This window comes from Carettochelys insculpta, chromosome 4, assembly GCF_033958435.1.
Source record: "Carettochelys insculpta isolate YL-2023 chromosome 4, ASM3395843v1, whole genome shotgun sequence".
Classification (NCBI taxonomy): Eukaryota; Metazoa; Chordata; order Testudines; family Carettochelyidae; genus Carettochelys; species Carettochelys insculpta.
Window position 1 is genome coordinate 122966762 of NC_134140.1, and position 27709 is coordinate 122994470.

A 27709-nucleotide genomic window follows, 5' to 3' on the forward strand; every position below is an offset into this window, starting at 1 on the left:
ATACTTGGCTTTTTCCTCAAAGAAGATAAAGCAGGACTTTGAGAAATAAGGTAAATTAAACCTTTCCACAAGCAAATCTGATCAAATACCAAATTTGTCACATGTGGGTCTACTTTAGTAACATTGTGTTTTTAGACACATGAAGAGTTCCATAAAGATAGTGTTATACAGTAAAATTTTCCTCATGCCATGCACCAAATCCTAACTAAAAAGCTTTCACCAGTAAACTCTAAGACTAAAATTCTGCCTTTAATCATACCTACGCAACCCAATGACTTCAGTGGGGGTTCACAGCTGTAATCAAAGATAACATTTAGTTCCTCAGTAACTTGTTTTCTAACACTGTAGTACCACCATGAGTACAGTTACTACATCTGGTTGGTTTGTGCATCACAAAAAAAATTGTAAATTGGACAAATAAACTGCCAGTTTTTTCCAAAAATTTTTTTCACATTTTCCCCTGCATACATTTTATAGGTGAATAGCATTCTATGCACTTGCACCAAAGTCCAATTTATTGACGAGGCAGCTGCGTTGCTTAAAACACACTTCAAAATACTTCCAAATAGACTCTCCCCTTTTAACTAGATTAAGATCAGATATTTGGAAATGACAAGTCAAGCAGCACAAAGCTAAACTTGTCAGCAGAGAGACAGGCCAATGTCTATTTCCAATACATTATTTTTTGAAGCCTTTCATCAGAAAGCTAATAAAAAGATGTGGAAAGGATCTCATGGAAGAATAAAATGACAGGAGAATGCTTTTAGCAAACTCAAGGCAAACAAAATTTGACCTAACCATTTGAGAAATAATTAGCTGCCACAGAACCACAACCCACTCTTCTCTCTGTCCATAAATGCAATCCTAATTATTCTGCTGAAAATTTACTGGTCAACCAGCGGTCTTAGAGAACCAGTCTTTTATATGGAAACAGATTTACTCCTTGCCCTCCCTGACTGACAAGAGCATCTTCTCAGTAAGGTCTGTCTTCTCTGTATTCAAAATAAAATCCAAAATAGTATAAATGATTTCCCTATGAAATTCCTCTGTAACAATAAATTTTATACCCCATTATACCAGCTTCAGTATGTCCCCCTAAGACTTTTATTTTATTGTTTCATTGTCCTGTATTCATTCGGTATTCACCATCATGGCATGGATTGTAAATTAAATCATTAACTGGGTATTTCCACCAGGTATTTCACTCTAATTTCACATAGTTCATGAACACTTAAAGCAGCTATGAAATCTTTACAATGTAGCACTGCAGACACCTCATAAAACAACCACCACCATGATTAACATCTCCTTGTGGCTAGGGTAGCATTTTCTGTCACTCCTTGAAAGAATAAAAACAGCAAAACTCACGATTCACAGCTTTCCTGTTCATGCTGGAAGATGTAGATAGAAGCAGCGTCCCAGGAGTGACACCATCAAACAGCACGCAAATGTCTGAAGGCAGACTAAGCATTTAGAATTTTCTTTTTAGTGTTAACAGAAAGACCACCTTTGCTGAACTGATGTTCTGCACTTTTCAAATTGCCTGGTAAAGGTATCTGGAGCAGCATGTGCCTGCATTATACAGCAGTGCTGCATGAAGGCTTAATCTTGTTACATGATAAATAGTCCCGACCATATGTGCCATGTGGTGCACATTCAACTTGCTGCTCTAGTCCTTCCCTGGTGTCAGCAGAGAATCTTTCCGAGCCCTGGGAGTACTGCCCTCAAGCCAAGGACTGGCAAGTGGGAGGCACATGTGGGAATTCACCACATATTAAACAAAGGAAGACTGAACAGCAAACAGTGAGGTAATATTAAGTGCTGCACTGACAGAACCCTCTCTGGCTCTCAGATTTACACAAGTCTGCACAGCCAGCCCCACCCCCCACCCCTCGCACCCTCTTCTCCATGCTTCTTCTCCTCACATCCAACAATGATTTGTCTGACGAATAAAAAGCTTAAAATGAGTAACACTGCTTTCTCCCAGGCAACACATTACTAGCCACTACAAGAGACAGAAGATTAAGAATTTGTTATAGGAGGAGATAGTTCTTCGTAATAAATCGGCTGTCTTAAAAATTGAATTACTGTGAGAATCTGGCAGAAGTATTCATGATATCCACATTCATATCCAGTAAATTCTTCAGGATTAGTATTATTACCAGAAATGTCAAAGAAATTAATGATTGGCTCATTTCTGGTCAGAGATAGCAAAGACAGGAAGTGATCTAATGCAGTGGATCTCAACCTTTTCAGACTACTGTACCCCTTTCTGGAGTCTTATCTGTCTTGCATACCCTAAACTTCACCTCACTTAAGAACGACTTGCTTACAAAAATAAGGCATAAAAATACATAAGTGTCACAGAACACTATTACTGAAAAACTGTGTACTTTATAATCATTGTATAATTATAAAATAAATCACTTGGAATACGGTACTTACATTTCAGTATACAGAGCAGTACAAACAAGTCTTTGTATGAAATTTTAGTTTGTCTTGACTTTGCTAGTGCTTTTTGTGTAGCCTGTTGCAAAACTAAGACTATATCTAGATGAGTTGATGTAACCCTTGGAAGTCATTTGTGTATGCACACCTCATGGCTGAGAACCATTGATCTAATGTGTGCAAGAGACATGGATTTGCTGTGAATCATTTCGTTCTTTCTTAAGACAATGTTGGGTAACCCTTCCATATTAGAAATGAAAGGGTTAGATTATTTTTAGTCAATAAATGTTGATTTCCCCATGTACCCAAAAATGGATGAAAAAAATTCCATTTAGAATAATAAAAGCATAGAGATCTGCATTTGTCTTCCTTTGCCTCTACAGAACATCAAGAGTTTGCTTTAAGGATACTTACATTGGTGATGTTGATCATTTGTATCTTAATGACTGACCTTTTGAGTCTCAGCATCTACAATCATCCTCTGTCCCATAATACCATGCCATTTGAAAATTTAAAACCAAAAATGCTTTAAAATATGTTATCCATTGGAATTATATAAAAAGTCATATTCTGTTTACTCTATACATATCATATGCTTCTGTATACTCATTTGGGGTTAGATTGCCTCTCTACTCTGTCTCCCACACATATGTAAAGTCAGCTCTAAGTTAGAGCCCACATTTATAAACACAGCCCTGCCCTAACATTTAGTTAGTTACTTACAAATACATGACACAGGTCATCAGGTTTTACAAACATCTATGGATTTCAAAAGTGACGCCCAGAAATGTGACAGGATCAGACTGGGCAATATCCATTATGCACAGGATATGCTGGGAGTAAGGCAGAGATATTACCCCTAAGTTTATTTTGCATGGAAATACTCATTACTTAAAATAACAGCACTCGGTCTCTCATATCTCAAGTTCTTACTTTTCAAACATTAACATTCCTTGGACAAGGAACATGACAACATTTATCATACAGTTAAGTGTATACAAACATGCCAACTTCAAACATATCATCCAACATGTGTTTCTGAACTGTGAAAACAGCTGGTGCAGTGGTTTCCTGAGAGATTCAAACTTCAAACTCCAGATTGATATGAACAGGAGATGGTGGCACTCTGCACCATGCACAATCAGATCATGAGATAACAAGTAGTGTGTTCCACATTTTATAGAGGCCTTTACCAAGTTCCAGTCCTATCAGATGCAACTATCAAAAAAAAATCACAAGACTATCTTAAAAATCATAAATGTTGGAGTCTTTCCTTTTGCCTTCAGATTTTTGAGCTTTCAGGGTTCATGATTTCAAACCTTCCTCTAAAAACCATGGCAACTAGAAATTTACTGCTAGAGACAGGAGGGATTCTCCCCACAGGACCTGGGGCTTTAAGAAATGTACCAAATATCACAAAAGTTGCAATAAGAATCATCAGCAATACTTATGTTATATGAAACATTTTTGAAGTGCAATATTATATGTTCTTTTAGAAATATTAGAATCAAATTTTAAAAATTGGCTTTAGTAGGTGTTGCCATGTCATGCTAGCAGCTGTTTGAAACCCTCTTTCATACAAATCCTAAACCTGGTTAATGGAGCTTTGTGAGGAGAATCCTTGTCATACTTACACAATGCTAGCAACTAGGAGTCAATTTTACAGTGTAGTAATTATTAATTCACTGGTAGTAACAGTGTAATTAAATTAAATAATATTAAGATTTTAATTTAAGAAGACATCAGAAATCTGTTTAAAAATAACACCCACCAGACCTGTAATCTATTTCTTAGTTATATTTGCTTACATTATATTTCTGTATTTACTGAGAAAAAATATATGCAGATGAAACTAGACACAGCAAGCAAGATTCCATTCTGCCTCATGGCAAAAATTAAATTCCAACCTTGCATTGTTACTCACATACCTTTACATGATGAAGATCCTAACCACAGTACAATACTAGAAGTTTACTATTAGCCATGCTACATAACCCAGAAAGAATTCAATTTGACTGTCCATTTGTGTTTGCAAGGCTAAACTTTTTTCTTTACCTTTCCAAATGTAGCAAGTATGACCCAGAAGTCCCTGTGGTAGAATAGGCAGAGAATCCAAAAATGTCCTTCTTAAAGATTCACAACTATGACTATGATCAGACTTTAAAGCCAGGCACCCATGTTTACAGTATCCTTTTATCCTTTTTTCCGCAAGAGTTTCATTCACTTCTGCTCAGGACAAAGCAAACCCAGACTTAAAACATGCAAGTATTAAAAACTGTGCTGTGAAACCTTATTTCACTTTCCGCTGTACCATTCATTAACTGTAAAGTGTAGTTTGCATCTCCTTAGTCGGCTCCACTCGAGTCCAGCAAAGAAATGTCCTTTCCCCACCCCCATCACCCTCACACAGTCATCCCTTTACTTGTTTCTTTGGCCTGGTAGAGAGTTAAATCTGTGCCTTTGGAACAGCTGCACAAATATTGCAAACTGCCAGGAACAAGGTTTCTTTCCATTGTGCAGATTTTTTTTTATTTTTAAAGCCACTTTACAGTGGATAACACCAGTGACTATCCATGAAGGCAAGATACGCTCTTGATCTTGTTCTCTCAGAAGAGAACTAACTCTCTCTCTCTCTCTCTCTCTCTCTCTCACATGCACACACCAAAACAGTACAGTTCTCAGATCATTAAGTGGCATCAACAGCAATCACCATATCAATTTAAAAACATTCATAGCCATAATTTAACTATTATGCCAGTATTCACATACTTGTCATAGCAATGCAAGTATATAGTGTGTTCAAACAGGAAGTTTTAGAAGTTTGTTTGATCCAGTTCAGTACATTTTTATCTCTTCATCAGAGACCATGTAGTTCAGGTAGATATGACTAGCAACACCTTACACTACTAAGTAACTTCCTTAAAATAGCTAGTCCTAAATACACACCAATGATAGTGTTAACAAGCTCCATTTTGGCATGCAAAGCACATAAGGGTTGGTGTGCTTTTTAAATTTACCAATTTTCTGATTTTTTTAAAATAAATTAACCTTCAGATATTGCTAGAATATAAGTCCCCATCCTCTGGTAACATAGAGATGCTCCAGTCACAACCTCTTTCCACCTGTGCTACAGGTGGTGAAGTTAGATATACCACAGTCATTTAAATTAAAGTTGCCAACTTTCTAATCTCACAAAACCAAATGCCCTAGCCCCACACCAGCTCGCTACAATCCCTCCCCCTGCAAGTCCGGGACAATGGGTGGCAGAAACACTGAACCTCCCCAGGCTGGCAAATTCTCTTGTTCAGGACCTGTCAGATCCTGACCATACTGGACCAGGGAGGTACAACCTGTATGATGATTTACCCTCCATAAGTCAGGATGTATTGACAACAGACAATAAACACCCACTCCCACCTGTTTGGGGTTTTCCTTAAGACCCGCACCCAACTGGTCACATTTTCTATCAGCACAATCTTCCCTGTTCTGAAGACGCTGGGGACAGTCCACTGATTTCAAGTTTTGAATAAGCATTAAAGGAAGCATAATTGTGGCATCCATGTTTCCCTATACAACAGCTTATATTGTATTTATTCATCCCTACTATCTGAAGGCTGCTGAGTAACTTGCATGCAGGATTTCATGTATTCCACAATTTTACAACTAAGGCAATTACTATAGAATTCTGCACTTGCTAAAGAATTAATCCTCTAGAATCTCAGATTTTTTAGAAGATATATATTTCTAGCCATTACAGTTGGGGAGATAATCTTGAAAATATAAAATGCAAACCAATGCAGTGATCTCTGCCTGAGGCTGCGGAGAGCCTGAAACAATAGATTTGAGAGAGGTAAACCTCCTGATTTGTTCTAATCAGGGCCTTGTAGATTCTGCAATTCTGTCACTTCATAATTTGGCAATTTTCAAGATGCCCTAGAATTTACATATTTACTCCAGAATTAAATTTCACATTTTGTTTGGGTTCCTGCCTCCCATCTTTCACTTTTGCTTCTCAGCTGTCCCAAAAAAGAAGTCACTGTGATTAGAGTGCATGAACCCTGTCCTGTTCCACCTAGCTATGCTGCCAGCGGTCAAAGAGCCAGAGCTGGAGTGCAGCTGACAGCCAAGAATGAAGAGGACCCAAAAGAAGGGCAATGAGAAACCCAGAGAACAGTGCAGCATCCGTGGCCCAGATAAACCAGGGAGATGAGCTACTGAAGCTAGCAACAAGCGTCCCCATACTTGGCTCTGAGCTACAGGAATCAAGTCCCACTAAGTAAGACAGCACAGAAGTAAAAGAAACACACCTTTGAAAGTTATCACTAGGGTTATCACTATCAAAAATATTTAGCCAAATGTTAAGCCAATTAACATGGTCATCCATAACTGTATTGGGCTAAAGAAGGAGGCATGAAGGGTCCTTCAAGGCAGGAGAATAAATGAATATTGCCACAGAAATTTGTTGTTGCTGTCATGGACTTTGGTTCTACAGGTTGTACCTCTATGGTCCAACAATATCTGTGGTCCAGTATGATTTTAATTAGCCAGATGTCCATGTATCGTGGGTGTGAACAAGCCTCCCATGGTTCCATAAAGTTTGTTTACTGCTGCTAGTCCTGGCGCTCTGTGTTCTGTGCTATTGTTTGGCTCTATTTTACCCCTAAGATCCCAGTAAGCACTGAAAGTGTTGATAATGCTGCTAGACAATACTGACCTGTGCTTCAGCAAATTCTCTAGCTCAGCAGTAGTCAGGTCCTGATGGTGCCAAACTAAATAGGTCAACCATGGAGTATACAAGGCCCTGTCAAACTAATATAATATCTATTATGATGAGGTTACACATTTTGTTGGTAAAACGATTGAAGTAATGCGTTTAAACTTGCCTAAGACATTTGACTTGATACTATACATTTTGATCAAGAAACTAGAATGATACCATTTAATACAATATATAGTCAACTTTGTAGTTCTCAAAATGTAATGGGAATGGGAAAATGGTTTTTGAACAGGGTATTTCCCGGGGGCTCCTACAAAGATCAGTTCTTGGCTCTAAGTATTGAGCATTTTAATCAATGACCTTGAAGAAAGAAAAATCATTACTGATAAAATCTGCAGCTGACACAAAGACTGGGTGAGAAGTAAATAATGATGAGAACAGTTCTCCAATACAGAGGCCAAGCAAACAATATATCAGAGCTTGGCAAGGTTCAGCACATGGCCCATCAGGGTAACCCACTGGCGGGCCACAAGGCATTTTGTTTACATTGACCATCCTCAGCCAAGGCTGAGATCCTTTCCTCACCTACAGTGGCTATGATTCACCATTCCTGGCCAATGGGGGCTGTGGGAAGTTGCAGCCATGCACCGCACTTAAAATAAGAAAAGCTTTGATTTTTCAGCAGCAACAAATTCAACAACTTTGATGAGCATTAAGAAAACCCCTTTTGCAACTTAAATAGAAAGAGATTTTAGGATGTGTGACAGAGTGACCTGCCATTCTTGTGCACTACACACACTCATTTTACTTTTCGTAGACTACACACACACACACGCACGCACACACACACACACACACACACAAAGACACTTTATTTTCCCTAGACTCCACAATCAGCATGCATTCTAAAAACAGCACTGGTATTTTGTATTTCTGTAACTACGGCATCAACATTCATTCCTGGTATAAAATACGCATTTAAGAGGTATATGGTCATTTGCAGTTCCTGCTGTCTTTCTGCTGTGGAGTATGATTGAAGAGATACTTTAAATTCAAGGGTCATTGAAATTTTCTGCCACACCAAAGACAAACATAGTAGTGTTATGGATTTATTTTAATGCCCCTGTGCTTCCCAATGGCCAAACAGTATCAACCAGCTATACTGCTTGCAGCACTGAGCATTACACAGTGACATAAATATCATACAGTGAATGATAAAAACTTACTAGAGAAGTGAAAAGAGGAGAGCGCATTTCTTTTTCTAATGGATCACATTTGACTGCAAAGGGCTGTAGAGCTGTAATTCTCAACCAGGTTTCACATACTCCTATGACTGGGTACACAGGGGTCTTCCAAAGAGTACATCAACTCATCTAGATATGTGCTCATTTTTACAACAGGCTACATAAAAAGTCAAGTCAGTACAAACTAAAATTTCATGCAGGCAATGACTTGTTTATACCGCTCTATATACTATACACTGAAATGTAAGTATAATATTCATATTCCAATTTATCATATGGTAAGAATGAGAAAATAAGCAAACATTCAGTAATACCATGCTGTGAGTTTTGTATTTTTATGACTGATTTTGTAAGCAAGTAGTTTAAGTGAGGTGAAACTTGGGGCATGCAAGACAAATCAGATTCCCACAAAATGTGCAGTAGTCTGAGAAGGCTGAGAGCCACTGACTTGAGGAACTGAAATGTCCAGCTGGTATTAGAGTGAAAATGCATGATATAGTCCGACTATTTCTTATTTACGTCCCAGAAAAGCATAGCAGATCATTAATAGCTCTGCGGATAACATGTACTTCAAAAGTCGCATAGGTGACACTAGAAATAAAGATGATGCTAGTAAACACTGCACAGGCTAAAGTGAAAAGCACTGCAGTGCAAACTACTTTTTTGACAAGCTGCTATGATTCACCTACATCTCAAATACACTGAGGAGACATGGAAGATGATGCATTAAAGGCAGGCATGAGAGATGGAAAATTCTTGAAAGCTGTGTGTGTTTTGTAACTGTAGAAAGCTACAGTCAGTCTCACAGGGCATGTTTGTTGTTGATGCGCCTTAGGGCCACCAGTGGGGAGGCAGTGCCAAGAGGGCCAGCTGTCCCAGGGCCCGGTTATTTAAAAGGGTATCGGGCTCCCAACTGCCACCACAGCTACCTTGGCAGACCCAGCCCCTCTAAACTTCCATCAGAGCTCCCTGTGGCAAATGCCCTGCAGCCCCAGTGACGCTGAAAGGCTGGTCGGGGGAGGCTAAACCTCAGCCACACTTCTTCCTTCTGAGTCCCTGCCCCCTTCTGGGGGTTCTAGAGCTGTCTTCCCCCCAAGGGCCAGCAGACTCTCATCAGCCCTGATGCTCCTACAGATATGATCTTACTGAGAGCCCACCCTATTAGTTTTGCAGCAATTACCTTTAAAAGGTCTTATTTCCCCCAGCATCTAACTCTTTGAGCTTTATCTTTCCAATATAGAACAGAAGAGAGCAGAGCTACAGGGCCAGTTGCACTGCAGGACTGGAACCTGCAATCACAGGAGAAGTCCAAATGTTTGAAGTAATGCCTGGCAGCATGCCCCAGCATTCAGAGACGGTCTGTTTGTGTACTCTCTCTACGCACAACGGAGGAGGAAAATTGGCAGCTGGGGCTCTCGCTATTATCCCTGGGCTGACTGGAGAGCTCGTCTTGGTAAGCACCAGCGTGCCTGCTAATTTTCCATCCATGGACAGAATAAATTTTGTTCTGTGCATGAAAGCATGTGCTTATGTCCACCACCACAGAAACACAGTCTGCTGGCTGTGGGCACTCAGCTAATCAGCTGGGCAGCACCTGAATGTCTCCTGAGTGGCTGCCCAAGTTGAGCGCTTGGGTTGCTGCCCAGGAGAGATTCAGGAGCCGCCCAATCACTCAGTTTTCAGGGAACACTTGGGGTTAAAGTGGGTCCCCACTGTCAACCGCTGTGTAACTTTATAGGATGAGATGAGCTACAAGAAAGGAACCTAAGAACAGTGAGGCGAGACAGAAGCATTGAAGGAAGAAAACCTGGCAACTAAAGCAACATGAACAAGATGTCAGCCACACAACACAGAAGTTGTAAGCCCATGTTTGTTTTTGTCTCTAACTCGCTGTATCACGTGTCATACAATGCCTGTTGAAACAACAACTCCAATGCATATCATCTGAATCTGAGGGCTAGGGTTAAATACCACAGTCAATCTCTCTCCCCATCTACCTCTGCTTATAATTAGAGGTGCATGCATATGGCTTTTTGGTAATACATTGCACCTATCTGTACATACCACAAGTTTCCAATCAGCTTGTCTTAGTGTGTGTGGCATGCCTTCTTAGGTTTATGGGACAATCCCTATCTCTCATTTCTTACTAGAAGAGACCCAGCATAAATCAATGCCTCCTGAAACTTGGACAAAAGTAATGTCTCTTTTTAGGACAAAACACCCAAACCATAGTAAACCTAATAATGATGCATTGAATTCATCTAACATATCTAGATAAATTTAGCCCCACTGAAGAGAAGACACTGTGACTACACAATGGATTAATCTGGATCCTTTTTCTACATACCAGACGGGCATTTGTGCCTATAAAGGATTATGCTGTTTATTTCTAGTCAATATGTATTCATGTATCTGACAACAACTCACAGTACACAGTAATTATCTTATAGGAGAAATTCAATTTAAAGTTTGTTTTAAGGAGAACCCAAAAAATCTAATCCTATACCCATACTCCTGTGATAGAACGGAAATATTTTATACAGTTCCAAAAGAGGGGAGTAACCCTCCCCTTAATATCTGCTGCTGGCTTGTTTTAAACACAAAACCACTCGGGTGGCTTTAAAATCCAGGAAAGATATCCTAACTCTTTGGTGATTACAATCAAAGCACTTATTATATATTCTGCTTCTTATTTAGGAAAGTTGAACTCCAGGCATTCGTACCAAAGAGGAACATGGAAAGAGAACTCTAACCAGTCTGAAGATGAGCAGGAACAGACGAATTTCAAAACAAACAAAGAGTCTTTATTTTTATTCTTTTAATCTGTAGTTGGATGAAAGAACATTTTATTTTTATCCCTGGAGGAAATAAAAAAGCAACATTCTGACAAACTTTTAAATTAAGAAAAAAATAAAAGGAAAAAGAAAGAAAACCAGCAGCTCAGTATCCTCGGAGCTGCCTCCCCTTCCAAGATAAGGGAACACTATTGTCACAGACAGCTGCTGCTGCCGCTGCTGCTTCCTGGTCTGCAGTCAGTTTGCCCTGTCAAAAGAATGTATGCCCCCCACCAGTTTTGTCACAAACACCACTTTAATTTCACCTACCCTGTTTCCAGTTACAGCGCTGATCCAAGCCAGCAGCTCCAGAAAGCCACTCCATTCGGGAGGACAAAAAAAAGAAAGAAAAAAAAAATCAAGCAAAAGCTGGGGAAATTTTCAGACCCATAAACGTGGTAGCTTCACAAAGCAGTTTCAGAGAGGAAATACAGTGGTGGTAAACTAAGTTGTTGCTGCAATATTTTTTACCCTCTTCTCTCCCTTGAATGCTCAGACCATGTGCAGATTCAGTCCCTGAGGGCTGTGTTACCTTAACTCCGAAGCTCTGTACTACCACCACGTGTACTTGAAAAACCCTACTACCAGCCACACGAGAAGTAATCCAAAAAGTTAGAAAGGGTGACTGTGCGCATAGATGTGTAAATATACAGTACAGGAGGCTGGAACAACGCAGGAAGAAGGCCAGCCCTCAAACGCAGCCTGAGGTTTCAGATTTCACTGGCAACTGGCAGCCCTGGAACACGCTCAGCAACACGACTCTTGAGTCAATGAGAAGCCCTGCTCAGACATACAGCTCACTTCTCAGTTATCTCTGGAACTCTGATTGACACTGCACCATCAGCTGTGCCAAGCTTCTTAATGCCCTGAACATTAACTGTTTAACTACATTGGCCCCTGGCTGCAGCCTACTTAGTGTCCTGGCTTCTTACCTGACTGCCTCCTGACACCCTGCTTTGCAAAGAATTGCTTTTCAATTCCATATCTTGTATCAGGCTTATTTATAAAATAATGCTACTTCTCCCTTCACTACAACATTATCAGCTCTGTTCCACTTATTTTGTGTCATTACAAAAATATTTTTAAATTGGAGCGATTTTCATGAACAACAGGGAGTTACAGTTCTGAGGGATGACACATAGAGGGGATTACCATGGTCTATGTTTAACTCAAGCACCCAGACACTTAAAAAGAAATCTCAGCCTGCTTGCTTCGCAAGACCATGTTTCAACTTCTCTCACCAATATGAGCTCAAAAGATCTGTGGGAGCCCCTTGCAGCATGATATATGTGGATTTCCTGCAAGGAAGTGAGTATTCTGCTGGGGTATGCACAGGGAATGATCACAAACTGACCCTGGCATCCAGTACAGAACCCATCTGGAACCCACACCAGACTATGTAGGCCAATTTCTTTTCTAACTATTCTGATAACTAATGCCATATTTAGGGGCTTTAAAAAGCCAAGCCTTGCCTTACCCACAACTCCCATTAAGTTTTTCACCTTAACCTCTCTACCTCAATTCCTTGGTGCGTCTACACTAGGAAGTAACGTTGAAGTTAACTTAGAAGTTAGGCACTACTTTGAAGTGGCCAGCAGAGAATCAACACACATTTTCCCTTACTTATAAGTTAAATATGAAGTAGAGAGGCCAACTTTAAAGTTCTTACTCCATTCCCAGGAGCAGTGCCCTACTTCAAAGTTGAATTTTGAAGTAGGGCGTGTGTAGAAGTAAGCAACTTCAAGGTCATTTTTGTAGTGTAAACACAGTCCTTAAGAAAGGGAACAGGAAAATATTAAGTTTCGGTGGCCTGAAATAGGTGTCCTCAGAGGTAACTTTGGTAGAGTGGTTTGAAGCTCAGTGACACACTCATTGCAAGGGTACAGTTCTACCCTGATGTGTCTCATTGTTTTCTGTAGAAAACATATCTATGTAACTAAAGGCAGAATTTTTAAACGAGTTGTTACTCACCATCTGAATTACGCGATAGCTTTCTAAATTCATCGGGACACCAGTTGACCCAGTGACTATTTGGGAGCATGTCTAAGACAGACTGGAGTGTTCTCTTTTCCCCACTTTCACAAAAGGAAGTGACTCCTAATTCTTGCTTTCCACCATTTCATTCAATGCCAACACGTCACTCCATCATGCATATTTCTGGTGGACGGGGTATGACTTCAGCTGGGAAATTCTAAATGTTAGTAAGTTATTTTAGCAGATGAAGCACAAAATTCCAGTCAGAGAGCAGAACTTTCCTCCCAGAGTCTTGTGTGGATAAATTATAGTTCTTGATAATGTACTGTGGTAATAATTAACCTTGTACTGGCGATAAAGAACCATGTGATACTTTAAGAAACAAACCAACCTACCCATTCAAGTGGGCAGTTATGTTTACTGTGTAAGTTAGGAGCATAGTTAAGTTAAGTACCCCCTAATAAGAAATCGGGGCAAATTTCTGCTTACTTTAGTTGATGAATCCAGGCAAAGGATAGGAAAAGTGATTTAGGTGACAGACATAAATATCTGAATCAAATGTATAACTATTGCAGATTTGGAGGTCTTCATAGGATGACTCTTCTTCCCCAGCCTGTTTCTCAGCTCTCCATGGTTACTAGTTGTAATTCTAGGCCAAGAAAAAAAGTACTTAACTGTCATGAGAACTGTAACAACAACCCAGGAAACACTGGAATTGAAATTATTTTCACAAGATTTCCAAGCCAATTCTGCAGATCAAGATTTTGATTTAGTAAAGGTTCTGAAAACAATATACTACATTTCTAGCCAAAACATTGCAGCTTACAACACCATCTCTGCAGTTTGGTGCGGTTATTGTATATATTGCAGAATATTGGAATAGAGATTTTTATTGTTATTGCTAGTATTTTAATAACGAAAGATTCAAATATGCATCTAAAGAGATATGCTTAATTATCCAGAAAGAATCAAATCTCAACACTACTTCCCACTAACCCTGGGAGAGGGACTGACGTCGTATCAGACAATGGCCAAACCATGCACAGGTGCACAAGAGCTGGCCAGAAACAAGAACTCCTTCCATTTGCCTGAGCTGTGGGACTGTTCCCTGCTAGCAACTCCTGGGAAGCAAGACACTCCAAATGGAAGGTGACCATATTTCCCTATCCCAAATACGGGACCGGGGGTGGGTGGCTTCCTGACTGTGGCTGCCAAGGGTTGCTGCCCAGAGGGACTTCCCCAGCTGCCCCACACCTTGGGACACTGGGAACTAGGCATCAGCCACACCAGTGCGCTCCTGGCTCTGACAAGGTGTGGGAAGATGGGAACTGGGGGCAGCTCCCCACACCCCAACCTACCTATCTGGCAAGGCCCCCTGCTGGCTCACTCTCCAGCATGCTCTCCAGCCTGCAGCTGTGCCTGTGCTTGGCTGGGGGCTTGAATACGGGGCAATTGGTTGTTTTGTTAAAATAAATCGGGACGCCTTTCTGGTGCCTGAAATACAGGGCTGTCCCAGCAGAAATGGGATGGATGGTCACCCTACCCAAATGAAGCAGCGAGGAAGCAGAGCTATGGAACTACAGTACTTTTTACCAGCTCCCTTCCACACACAGATACTATGCCAGCAGGTCTGGCTGATTGCTAGTGGAAGGGCATGCTGCATCCAGTGTAAAGGCGTGGGCAATTTCTTCTGGGTAGCACAGAAGTTCCAGCAGGTCAGGATCACCTTAGAAGATGCAGTTTGGTGCCCAGTAAAGCGGGAGGCTGAGACAGAAACAGAACTTGTATGCATCCTAAGGATGAGATTAAACCTGGGCACAGTATGAGACCTGTGCTTGCCTTAGTTGCCAGACACAACCTCACAGGGGGAAACAGCCAGAATAACATAATAAAGGAACTGTTTTTAATGGGCTGGGAGGCCCTCCACTATCAAGTCATTTGCTGACTCCAATGAGGTGCGGGTGCATATGGGAGCTATGGATTGTGGATCACAGCAGTCAGCATTGTACAAAAACTGGAGAGGGCAATTCTGCCACTTCTGTCCCCATAGCTCTCGGCTTTTCACTTCTCCGAATGACAGCACTATATTAACATAGGCCTCTTGTTCAAGTGATCGGACATTACTGTTCTTCAGTTAACAGTCATACAACCCTGCGGCATTTCCCCTTCCAGAGGCACAGAACATCACCAAGGCAAGGGAAATATCAGACTTACTAAACAGAGAGGCAGAAAATGGAACTTATAGTGCCAATAATGAGAAAATATAGCTCCAATGGTTACTCTGTCATCCCCATTTATTTATGTGGCACTGGAAGGAAGTAGGTTGCTGCTGCTAGTTCTAAACACAGGTGTTCCTCTGAAAAAATATGCACTGTAAAACAACCTGCATACCCCTTCAGATCCAGGTGCTAATGCATACCTGAAAAAAAAAAGTTTTTGTTGCTGTGTTTCCTTCTTTATTACATTTTCTATAGTGGTGGCTGATTGCCATTGTTACTTGTAACAGTGCTGGTGCGCAAAGTTAATGTATGCCATCTTGCAATCCTGAATTTGAGAGGATAATAAAGCAATGCCTATTTAATAAACCACTTTGAGAGGAGCTGTGGAATCTTCATTGTGGGAAATGCCCTATAAACGTACATCATAGTCATCAACTACTTAATTAGCCAAAAGAAACAGGCATGGATATTAACATTTCCACAGTCAAAGGCCATCAATGAAACTGAAAGTAATGTATGACACAAGCTAAGAGAAAGCCACTTCAATACCGGCAGGTGCCCAAACTATATTCAATGTAAAAATACAGCACCCATGCCAATCTGGATACATGTCAGGGAGGACTTGAAGGGTGTGTGTAAGCTATGAGAAAGGATCCTGAGACGTGAGTGTTTTAAAGTGACCTAGAAGTTTTCAAAACTAATTTCATAGATGAAGGGGTAAAGCAATGAAGTGGAGAGTACAGCAAGGCCAAAAGGAAAAATTGATCCCAGGTAGATAATCCGAAGGAGGTCCCATTTTTGGGATCTTGACATTTACCTCGCCTCTCTCAAAAATGCACAATCTGGCTTTTCGACCCACATTTCTGGTTGATTCATGCTGTCGATAGCCTTATCCAGTCTTAACTGAAATGACAATTGATTGAATTTGTTTACACTGCAGTTGGCTAGAATGAAGGTTGCATGGCACATGAGAGAGAGAAAGTGTGAGAAAGAGGATTCATAGTAAATGAGAAATTAGCCCTAACATGCAGCCCAAGCACCCCTGTTGATTTCAATGAGACTCTGTGGGATGAGAGTCAGGATAGATTTTGTCCATGATTCAGATAAGATTACTTGAAACTCTGCACACACATTTATTGCTCTGTGTTTAAAGATGGGCACAAAGCAGATCTAAACACACCTGAACTTAGCTGGGGAATGGAGACGAGTTGGATTTTTAATACGTTGATCCGGGTGCAAATGTTGCTGGTGGCTTTGATTTATTTAATAGGCTGCATCAAACTCCTCCCAGGTCGAATCACACCCAAGCTGTTTCAGTGTGAACTCTACATTCTGTGGCTTGGACCCATCACTAAGCTTAGTCCTCAGTGTAGCTGGGGATTGGTGGGGAAACAAAAGTGTCTCTAAAGCCATTGCTCCATCTCCCTGAGTAAAATGGCTCCCAAAAGAAGTTGGGACAATTGCAGTATCATAAATCACTCCAGTCACTCTCCCTGCAGTGACAGGTACCCGTAGGTGCCTCTTAAAAGCAGCTTTATGACCCTTTTGTGCCACTGAAATTGTGTAATAATTGGGCTCTCTGTTATTCACACCCACATATCTAACTTAATACTGCGTGGGTCACAAGAGAATTTCTATTTTAAATATACTCCTGAATGTAAGAGGGTCTACCACTAAACATGAAAGGTGAGCCAAGGAATTTTGACCTGCAGAAACCCAGCGATCAGGGTATAAGGATTTCATTTTGCAAAAGTACAATTCTCGTCTTGCTGGCGTTTTCTCATTCATACTGCTACAGAGTCATTTGAAAAAAATTCTTTTTAGTTTATCTTGCTTGTTTCTATACCCACTAATTTTTCACATCAGCTCACAGCTCTCCATGCAGGGGAGAGCTGTTCCAATACCCATGAATGTGTTTGTTACCACTGCAATTTGCCTGGTAGGATTGATGGAGAGGGCACTGAATTCACTGTTTGCTAGGGAATATCTTTGTTTCCACCCCCAGCCAGTATCCTCCACTTTCTGGGAGTATTATGTAGACATAGAACCCAAAATACAGCATTTCCCAGTTTCACTGTCATGGCAATAAATGTATTTTTACCTCTCTTATAAATGAAATCTGTTCGACATTCCCAGTGCCTTAGCATTCTGTAAATGGCATAACTTTTTGTTCTATTACTTTGACTTTCTGCTGGACATTTATTTGCTTTGGCAAATCCTTCTGTGGTAATCAAGTGAATTGAAAAAGCAAACGAATGAATTTCTAGAATGGGAGGGAAGGTACAAGGGTGGAGGATGTACAGCTACAGTTTGTTGAATAATTATTCTGACAAGAACTCACTAGCATCCAGCAGCAAGATGAGAATGAAACAAAGGTGAAATCTTCTCAAAAATGTTAGGGAGACATCCAGTGTTCTCGCTCTTTTTTTTTTTTTTTCCCATTGTGGGTGGAATAAATTTTGTTGTGTGCACCAAGGTGTGTGTGGATGTGCACCACAAATAGAAACACATACAGCCAGCTGTGGGTGCTCTGCTAAGTAGCAACTGAATCTTCCCAGGGTGGCCACCCAAGCACTCAGCTTACAGGAAACACTGGTGACATCTTGAAAAGGAACTTAATCTTTATTCTTTCCCATCAGGGGCAGATGCTGCAAACACAATACTGAATACAGCTACTTTCATGAGTAGTCACAAAAATCAGAAGTACAGATACTAGTAGGTTTGGGGGAGAACACAAGCCACTAGTACAGGTGTCTGAATGTGGATTTACAAGCTTTGTTCTCTGCATGGTCATATAAGCAACCTGGGAGAGCACAGTCTCAGACCTATGCCTTAGTCACAAGGCCGACCATCCTCTCTCAAACACTGTAGCTATGGTTACACTAGAAGCATCTGTCGATTTTCTGACAAAACATCTGTTGACAGAGTGTGGCCACACATGCAATCCGCTCTGTTGACAGAGAGTGACCGGACTGCCCATCCCTCTCTCAAGAGGATGGCAGACCTGAAGTTCAGCAAACAGGACTGCCCAGTGAACCAGAAGCCCTCTCTGCTAACAGAAGATCCCCCCAGAGTGTCCATACAGACTTTTTGTTGACAGAATCTGTTGACAAAGGTGCTCTTCCTCATCTGGGAAAGGCAGAAGGTTGTCGGTGAAAGTGCTGACATACCGTCAACAAAATGCATTTTGAGTGTGGACACTCCACCAGGTAGTGTAGCCGTAGCCAATGTGTTGGCTTGGTGTTTTCTCAGGAAAGGCTGAAGTGGATGTTAATTTGTGCCACTTACTTCCCTAGAATTTAAGTAAGTGGGTGGTAGTTAGAATCTCATGGCTTGTAAATGGTGAGGCAGCCTGGTTTTTCATCAGTCTATGGCAGATGAGAAGGTTTGTTGGATCTTTTGGTACTGGGAAAACTTCTTGGCTCCTTAAAGGACCTCAGACCCCAGCTATTTATCTGGGGCCAAATTTGTATCCCTCATAGAATCCAGCCTCATTTTGTCACTCTCAACATATATTTATTCCCTATTTCTAGTTTCTTTCTGATTCCTATCTCCTGGAAGTAATGCTAGCTACACTCTGGATAACCAGGTTTCAGCACCCACACCATAGGGGGTACTGTCTGCAGCCCATGCCTCCTTTTCTCCTCCTGTCCAGTTTTAATCCCTGAGCAGTGATCCAGAGTTTTCACCAGTGCTGATCTCTAGTTCCCAGTTAAAATACTGTAGGGACTGGTACTGGTGTTATAAATATCACCTAAATTAATTCATAAAGAGATGGCAACTTAAGGACCGAACAAAATACTCAGTGTTATATTGGTCACTCATTGGTGTTTGCAGATAAAATAGTTTTAAAAGCCTAACAAATGATGCTCTTAAGATCTACTTATTGACATTCTGCTATCTGCATTGTTTCCTTTGTTTTTCCAAATTTTACTGTGCATGTCTATTTTGAACAAAATATCTGAAGTGCAATGCAGCAGATTTTTTTTAACAATCAGCATTCTCTATTCATAGCAGGACAAGAACAATGAGGAAGAGAAAGTCAGAGAGAAATAGTAAAAATATATAAGAAAACAGAAAGGTGGGTGTGGGGAGTAAATACACTGAATGCACCAAGGTAAAAAAAGCAAGCATCTTCTACACTTCTGCAGCTGCTAAGATTTATTTTAAATATTTTGGGGAAAAAACTCTTAAATGTAGGAATCAGTGGGTGAAATGATCACGTGTTACACAGAAGTTTAGGCTATGTCTACACTACGAGATAAATTCAAAATTAAAGCAGTTAACTTGATATTACCACATGACTGTCTTCACTGTAAATACCATTAGCTCAATTTAGGGAGCAATAATGTCAACATCATAATATCGTCAGAACCCACTGGGTGTAGCACCAAGTTCAAATTCAAAAGTTTGATTAAAGGCCATTGTGGAAGCACCACATCTTAAAATTGAATTTATTAGCCGCCAAAGATGTCCCATATGTAACCCACAATGCCCCTCAGTGCTCCACGCTGGCCACTGCTCTCCAGGTGCACAGGAATTCAGTAACAGGAAGACCGTGAATTTCAAATTGGGACAGAAAGCCTGTGGCTGTGGGCTCACATTTGTGTGAGACTGAGTTTTTCAAAGTTCATCTCCTTTGATAAAAACTAAGTAACTGTTATCTGGCCCATGGATCGGTTTTAGATTGATGAGTCCAGAACTCTATAACAGAATACTATAGCAAACAAAGCTGAAGTGGAGACACAAATATGAAGCTTATTCCATGATGCTATTATTCATAAAAATGCCTTTGTCTTGATACTGATTTAAAACATTTCCCAGTCCAAATTGTAATAATGGATGGTGTCATCTGCCCGCTAGTTAAAAAGTGGGCATGAGCTAGAGGAGAATAGCTTCATAGATGGACATGTTGTGACAGATGATGAAAGAAGGGGAGAAACCAGTGCTTTTTCTGTGCCGTTACTTGCTGGTACTCAGTACCAGCACCTCAGCAGCTGGGAGGAGGTGCAGGGAGCCAGCCAAGCACTGGCTTCTCTCTCTCTCTCTTTTTTTTTACAAAAAAAGAAGTGGGAGAAACCATCACTTTCAGATTAAATATAGACACAAAAACCCCTGTAAATATAATATTTTACCTAAACACATAGCCACTCCCGCATTCTGGTTTCCTGTGAGTCTGTTGCTCAGGATCCCAGACTTGACACTGGTAAAACATTCTTTCCCTTTCCTCCCGCCCTGACCCCGCCCCATGTTGCTTTTACATTATTTTGGAATTAAGTAGTTACTGTACTAAAAACTCTTCCCTCTTTCCAGAAACAAGGCAACACAAATTCTGATCTCTGGGAAGAGGCCACAAATTATCAGATGTTTGTGTATTTGGTCAGATGCTGTGTGTTCCCAAAAGGTTCTGCCAAGATACTATCAACAGTCAGGAAAGGACAAGAGCAAAGACCAGTGAATGCAAAGAAAGGGGTAAACAGAGAACCTCAAGATACAAGCACCCACAAAGACTGGAAATTATCAGAATGGGAATTCTGGATCCCACTCGTACTGGAACATAATTCAATTCTGAGCAAAATGAAGCAAAATTTCAAATTTTCTTCTCCTGAATCCAAAACAAAATGCAAAAATCTTCTGATTTCAAGGTTTTTAATTTACTTGGCACCATTTTGCAGAGTTTTAACTGTGATGACGTACAAAACGCTGTACAGTGTTGTTTCTTACAGCAGAGGCAGTGAGCAAAATAATGAAAAGCTCTTCTGGGAACTGAAACTAGAAGGTGAAAAGACAATTACCCTGACCATCTCTCTGCTGGGAATCCTGATATTTGGAAATACATTGCTTACCTTTGGGGATATACAGTCTAGCTTTCAGTTATGTTCTGCCATATACTTTTTAATACCTCTTGGTCACCTGCTCAGCTATCTCTGTGGACCTGAGGGCTTGTCAAAATGAGAAAGTTGCGCAAGTTTAAATTGAGTTGGTTTGAACTCAGACTTAGTCAAAGTAAAGTAAAAATCTGTCTGGCCACTTTTATATCAGTTTAAGGTAGGTTTATTTCAGTTTATCTTAAGTTTACTAAGCATCAGGTTAAATTATGCCAAAACCAGCCACACAAACCACAATAAGTGTGTTAATGGAAGCATTTGCTCTGGTTTAACTATTTTTAATTGATTGATTATTTTATTAATTATTAATTGATTTTAAATCAATTTCTGTTAAACTACTGCAAGTTTAATGTAGACAAGGCCTTATATACTAAACAACCAGAGAAAATCCTTCTTTCTTTCTTTAGGGCCCTGTCTACAATGGCACAAAACTTCGAAATGGCCACGCAAATGGCAGTTTCAAAGATTACTAATGAGGTGCTGAAATGCACGTTCAGTGCCTCATTAGCATGCTGCCAGCAGCAGCTCTTCGAAATTGCTGTGTTTCAGTCCTGTACAGCTCATCTAGACAGGGGTCCTTTTCGAAAGGATGCCGCCAACTTCGAAATCTCTTTATTTTTTTCAACAGAAAGGAAAAAGGGGATTTCAAAGGTGGCAGGGTCCTTTCGAAAAGGACCCCCATCTGGACAAGCTGCGTGGGAACAAAACAATTTCATCCAGTTTTGAAGAGCCACGGCCAGCGGCATGCTGCTGGAGCACTGAATATGCATTTCAGCACCTCGTTTGTAATCTTCAAACTGGCCATTTGCATGGCCATTTCAAAGATTTCTCTATGTATAGACATAGCCTATATCTTCACAGATCTATCACATTAGAATTTAGATTCTGCTGAGCACTTGAAGTCTTTTGCATCAGTTATTCAGCCTGTGCAGCCATTATGCTATTCTTAAGAGCTGTGAATTAGTTGCTATCATAAAGCAAATTACTTTAGTGTTTTACTCGCATGAGTACCACTGATTTGAGGCATACATTGTTCATTGGTTACCTTTGAAATGTAAGTGCCTTTCAATAATTCTGTTCCAAGAAGGGAGAGTCTCTAAATATTTCCAAGAATAATCATTGAATGTTATTTCTGTATACGGCACTTCTATGAATACATGAAGATATGACTTATTAATAAAAAGAAATCAGTTCCTTATCAGTGGCCCAGGCAATGAGATCTGATACTGGACCTTAGGTGCTTATCGTGTTGCTGAAAACAATGGATGTTTTCCACATGCCCCTTGGAAAACAATAAAACAATTCAACCCTCAAGTAGGATTCAATATTTTAACTGTAGAGTTATTAACAAATGGAGCAGATCACCAAGGGATGTGGTAGATTTTTTATCTGAGTCTTTAAACCATAAGTGTATCATCTTCTAAAAACATGCTCTAGTTCAATGACATTGTTGGATGCTATACAGGAATAATTGGGTGACATCCCAGGACCTGTACTATTCAGGGGGCTGGACTAAATCATAGTGATCTCTTTTAGACTTCAAATATATTAATCTAGAAAGAACATGAAGGATTTAGCCTGCCTCATTCTGTATTTATGAAGTGCTCATGGAAACCGTGTGCAACCCAGAGACTTTTAGACTGAAGCAGTGAGGAGAAATCACCTAGGTTTCCACACACATCAGAGCAGGCGACAAAGCTAGAAATGCCAGGAAAATTCCTGATGAGCAACATGACAATTACCAAGCATGCTAGAGAACATTTCTTATAATACATTTTCTCTGTACAAAATCCAAGTTGTGTATAGGTGGCTCTGGATGTCTTATATACCCTTCAGAGATTACAGAGCTTAGAGAAATCACATTTAGTTACCTAATAAATTGTGATTTGTCCCTTTTACTGCAGACGAATAGAAGCACTGTTCAATGAGATGAAAGTCTGTAACCACCTTATTTGACTCATCCAGGCTTATAGGGAAAGCAATGGTACCAATGCTCACAATTTCATTTTCCTCAAAGCGCTGACTCTTGGAATCCGGCAATAATGTCAATTCATCATTTATTTTAAAACTGTCGAGCCCTTGTGGTAGGAAAAAACCTTGAAGAAAAGTGAATCCACAGGTCCAAAAACAAACAGGCAAGTAAAAAGAAACTAACATTGGCTATGATCTGGAGAAGTGGATCTGTCCCATGAAAGCTCATCACCTAATAAATTATTTTTTAGTCTTTAAAGTGCTACTGGACTGCTTTTTTGTTTTGATAATACATAGACTAGCACAGCTATCTCTCTGTTAATATTCAGTGTGTGTGTGTGTGTGTGTGATTCTCTTTATTTTTAAGCCACTCTCTCAGTTTTTGGAAGTTTTACTCGTGATTCTTGAACATTACACAGTTTAGATTTTAGTATTGTTTTGTTGCATGTCCAAACACAACTTTACAGTGTCACTTCAATGCAGTGACTTTGTATGAAACAATCTGTGTGTGTATATTGTGGCAGACCACAGGCTGAATGCTGCAAGAGCCTGGTGGAGGGGCAGTGGCAGGGCTGAATTAATGGCTCCCTGTTCCCCACCTAAGCTTACTGTGGCTACATCTACACTTGTGAGCTTAAAAAGCTGGGGTTCTTTTGAAAAATCCCATGGAGTGTCTACACACAAAATGTGTCCTTTCAATATTTAATTGGAAGAATGCAGAACTTTTCCACTGGCCCTCTTCCACTCCCAGCTGAGGAAGAGCACCTTTCTCCAAAAGATTCTTTCAGAAAAATATGCCCCAGGGCCCCTTTTTTCCATAAAGCAGTCCTCCATGATGCCAGATTTTTCAATCTGTGGCGTTTCCTGGCCTGTTCTTTCAAAAGAATGGCTGGGGTGTGGCTGCTCTCTGTCAAAAGAACATATTGATTTATGGATCTGCTTTTTTTGTGCGTGGTCATGAGCTTTCAAAAGAAGTTTTTTTGGAAGAGATCTTCCGAAAGAACTTCTTTTGAAGGACTGCTGTAGTGTAGCCCTAGCCGGAGTGTGCCGCCAGTGCAGGCAGCTGCAGCTGATTAAGAGCCTGCAACAAAGACTACCCAGGCACTTGCTGCCAATTAAGGCCCCCTGGTTTCCTATAAAAGGCTTCCTCCCAGGCAGAAGTGGGGAAGGGTTTGAAAGGCAGGTAAGGAATTAAGGCTGGAGGTTCAGAAGAGCAAGGTGGTTCAGCCAGGTACCAGGAAAACCTGCTAGAGGGAAGTGGTGGGGAGCAGTGGCCCAGGGTAAAGGCCCCCTGTGCTTGTGGCAGGGGTAATGCCCTATCAGCTGCCTCTCACCTAGGGTCCCTGGACCAGAGCCCAGAGTAGTGGGTGGGCCTGGGCTCCCCCATCCTTCCCCTGGAGGGCTGCCCTACTGGAAGAACAAGAGCATCCAAACCTGGTGAAGGGGTCTTGCTTCCCCCACCACCTTCCCGCCCCCCCACACATACCCAACTTGAGATTGGTCTGTGATGAAAATGGCTTGGTAAGTGGACACCCTTCCTTTGGAATCACCCATGGCACTGAAAGGGCCACTGTGAGCCTCTGAGGCACACTAAAGTCTGCCAGGAAGTACAGAGTCCCAACTGGAGCTGACCAGGGATTTGTCACAATATATATGTCCAAGAACAAATACAGAAATATAACTTATATACACAGCACCAAAAGAAGACTCTTTCTAATCTTACAGAGTTAAAATATATAACATGCATGCAATAGAGAATAAAAATATCAGGTGAATATTTAGAGTAATCAGGATAGAACAACAAACTTTTATTTATTTCAGTAATAATATTTATGCCACCATGTGTGAAATGACACTATTATCTCTTTTATACTGGTGTAAATCAGATGTAACTCCACTCAGATCACAAGAATTTTACTTGCTGAAAGTAAAAGGAGTTCTAGACTGAGAGCTCAAAATTTTGCAAGCTGGCAACGCACACCAACTGCATGGAGATGAATTAGTGTTCTAATGCATTGATAGCAGATGTGAGTTCCAAGTTACATCAGCTCTTAATATGATGGACAGAATAATACAAAACTTTCACCTAGAAAAGCAGAAATAAATTGAAAAGAAAAAACAGTGTCTCATAAATCCTGTCTGCAGGAAGAAATTCTTAACAGTTGATGAATTTTTAATACAACAATGTTGACAGATAAGGAATTCAAAAGAAGTCCAAATAATGGAGTTTTAAGTGTCATGAACTCTTTATATCAAATTCCCAGGGCTTTTATCCAGCTGCCTGAATGTTCAGTCCAGAAGGCAGTCATTCAACTGTCTGTCAAAGTTCATCTCTGTGAAAGTGGGAAAGATGAAAAGACCAAAGAGAACTCGAGCTTTACGTGGAGATAGTGTGTACACAGATGCTGTTCCCATACCATCTTAAAAGATAAATGTTTGTTAACATGCTGCTTTTGTTCAAGGGGCAGTTGTTGGATCTGGCAAAATGCTGGGGCTCTATCAAGACACTTCAGATCAATATCTTACATGATAATGAAATGGAAATGTCAGTCTGCCTCACACTATCTTCCCGGTACATCAGGCAGCCACAAAAAATGTTACTTTTGTGAAGGGGTGCTGTCACAGAAGACCTCTTGGGATGTTCCCCAATGTACTGATCATGCCACTGACACCCACCTTCTTGCTCTCTGGAGCTCCCCAACCACCCTGTCATACTGACCCAGATCCCCTGGACTCCCCAGCCAAGGCACAGAGCTGGAGTTACTGCCCCCTGCACAGCAATGTAAACATGTTTAACTACAGCTCTGGATGGATGCAGTTCTAGGACACAGCAACCAGGAAATCAACCCTCCCCCCACCCCAAAATAAGTCTGTCTCTCTCTGTGCAAAAGATTTGCATGGGGAGGACTTATTAGGTAAGCCCCCTTAATCAATGAAAGGAAAATAGTCACAATGGTAGCTTTCTCCAGGTAATAACAATTTACACTAGGCTTGATTATAAACAAAAGAGTTTTTAGTTAAGCAAAATAGCAGTATGTGTGTGGTTATAAATGCAAACAGACAGATCAAAGTGAGTTCTCAAATCAAAGAGAAAACGCATAGTCAATTCTGTTCCCCCTAAAAATCTAGTTACAGTAGACCCCTGATATACACTCTCTTGAGTTGTGCATATCTTGTGTTAACACAACTCTGCACTGGTCAGTTTCCTAGCTCCTGTCAGGGCAGCAGTCAGCTTGGCTGCTGCCCCAACAGGAGAAGTTTCTCCTGTCAGTGGCAACAACTGAGAGTCAGCCTTTGAGGAAAATTGAAAAGGAAGGGAGGAAAAAGAGATGACAACTTTAAAAATTGTTGGGGAAATTCTTGCAGAGAGAAATCCTGTACCAGGGCTGTGTGCAGGTTACACCAGAAATATGTTCATATTCTACGGGTGACCACACAGAAACCACAAGTAGCAGAGTGAGAGTCATTCTTTTTTAGTTCTTTTCCACTGATATTTAGGCCTTGTTTCATTTCACTCTTTTTAAAATTAAGGTGGGGAGGTTTTTCCTCAATAATGCAGGTTTACCCAAAGGTTGAACTGAGGAATCAATGGGTAATGACTTAAGGATCTGTCTCAGAAGGACCAACTGTGATCGTATAGAAGTAGTTGGCAAAGCTCATTGTATTTGTTGGGAGCAGATGACATAGGTATTCTAAAACACAGCATTATTCATGAGTGTGAAAGAACCTGCTGGCTGAGGAGCAGGTTGTTCCATTGTGCAGGGATGGACTGCAACCTCTCAAACCACCTCCTTCTGGGTAATCTTCCTGATTTTTTTTCCTGTTACTACTAGATTTTGTCAAGACCATAACAACCATTGTAGAAAATGGGGCATGTATCTGTGGCTGGGGGAGTGCACAACTGAAAGTTTCTGAGGGACATGTGACCGCTTCACACCTGGCCTCTGACTCACCTCAAGTGGCAGTCTGCAAAGCTGGCAGCTGCACTAGGACTCCACCTGCAAGGAAGGAGAAACATTCCCATGTGGGATGGGGAGCTGGAGGAGTTCAGCCAACAGCCAACCATCCTGCTGCTTCCTCCCTCCCCACACTGCATGGACACTCAGAAAGTGCTGCTGCTTTTGGGGAGCACTGCCTTGTCCTTGCTGGGCTTTCTGGCCAGAGGTGGCCTGAAAAATCAGGGGTGCCCAGGACCCTGCCTGTCCCCCCATGTCTCCTCTTTTTTATGTGCCTCCTTGCCCCCTACATCTGTACTTTCATCCTGAGCCCCCTTCTCCTTTAACCCACCACTCCCTACTGTCCCTAGCCTCCAGCATTTGCTGCCCCACAACCCAGGCATTTGGTGCATCTTGTTTCCTACCTACAGTGGCTGCATGTAGCTCCCTGGGAACCAGCCATGCAACCCATCTTCCTT

At 41.0% G+C, this 27709-nt stretch overlaps 1 protein-coding gene across 1 annotated transcript in view; it reads right to left on the minus strand.

Moving 5' to 3' along the window:
• ARHGAP24 (Rho GTPase activating protein 24) overlaps positions 1–11829 on the minus strand; it is a 346470-nt gene extending 334641 nt beyond the window's left edge. Inside the window, exon 1 of the mRNA XM_074993675.1 lies at positions 11514–11829. Within this exon, the coding sequence (XP_074849776.1) occupies positions 11514–11568 (55 nt within the window). The 5' untranslated portion in view covers positions 11569–11829. The remainder of the gene's footprint in view (positions 1–11513) is intronic.
• Between the last annotated feature and the right edge of the window lie 15880 nt (positions 11830–27709).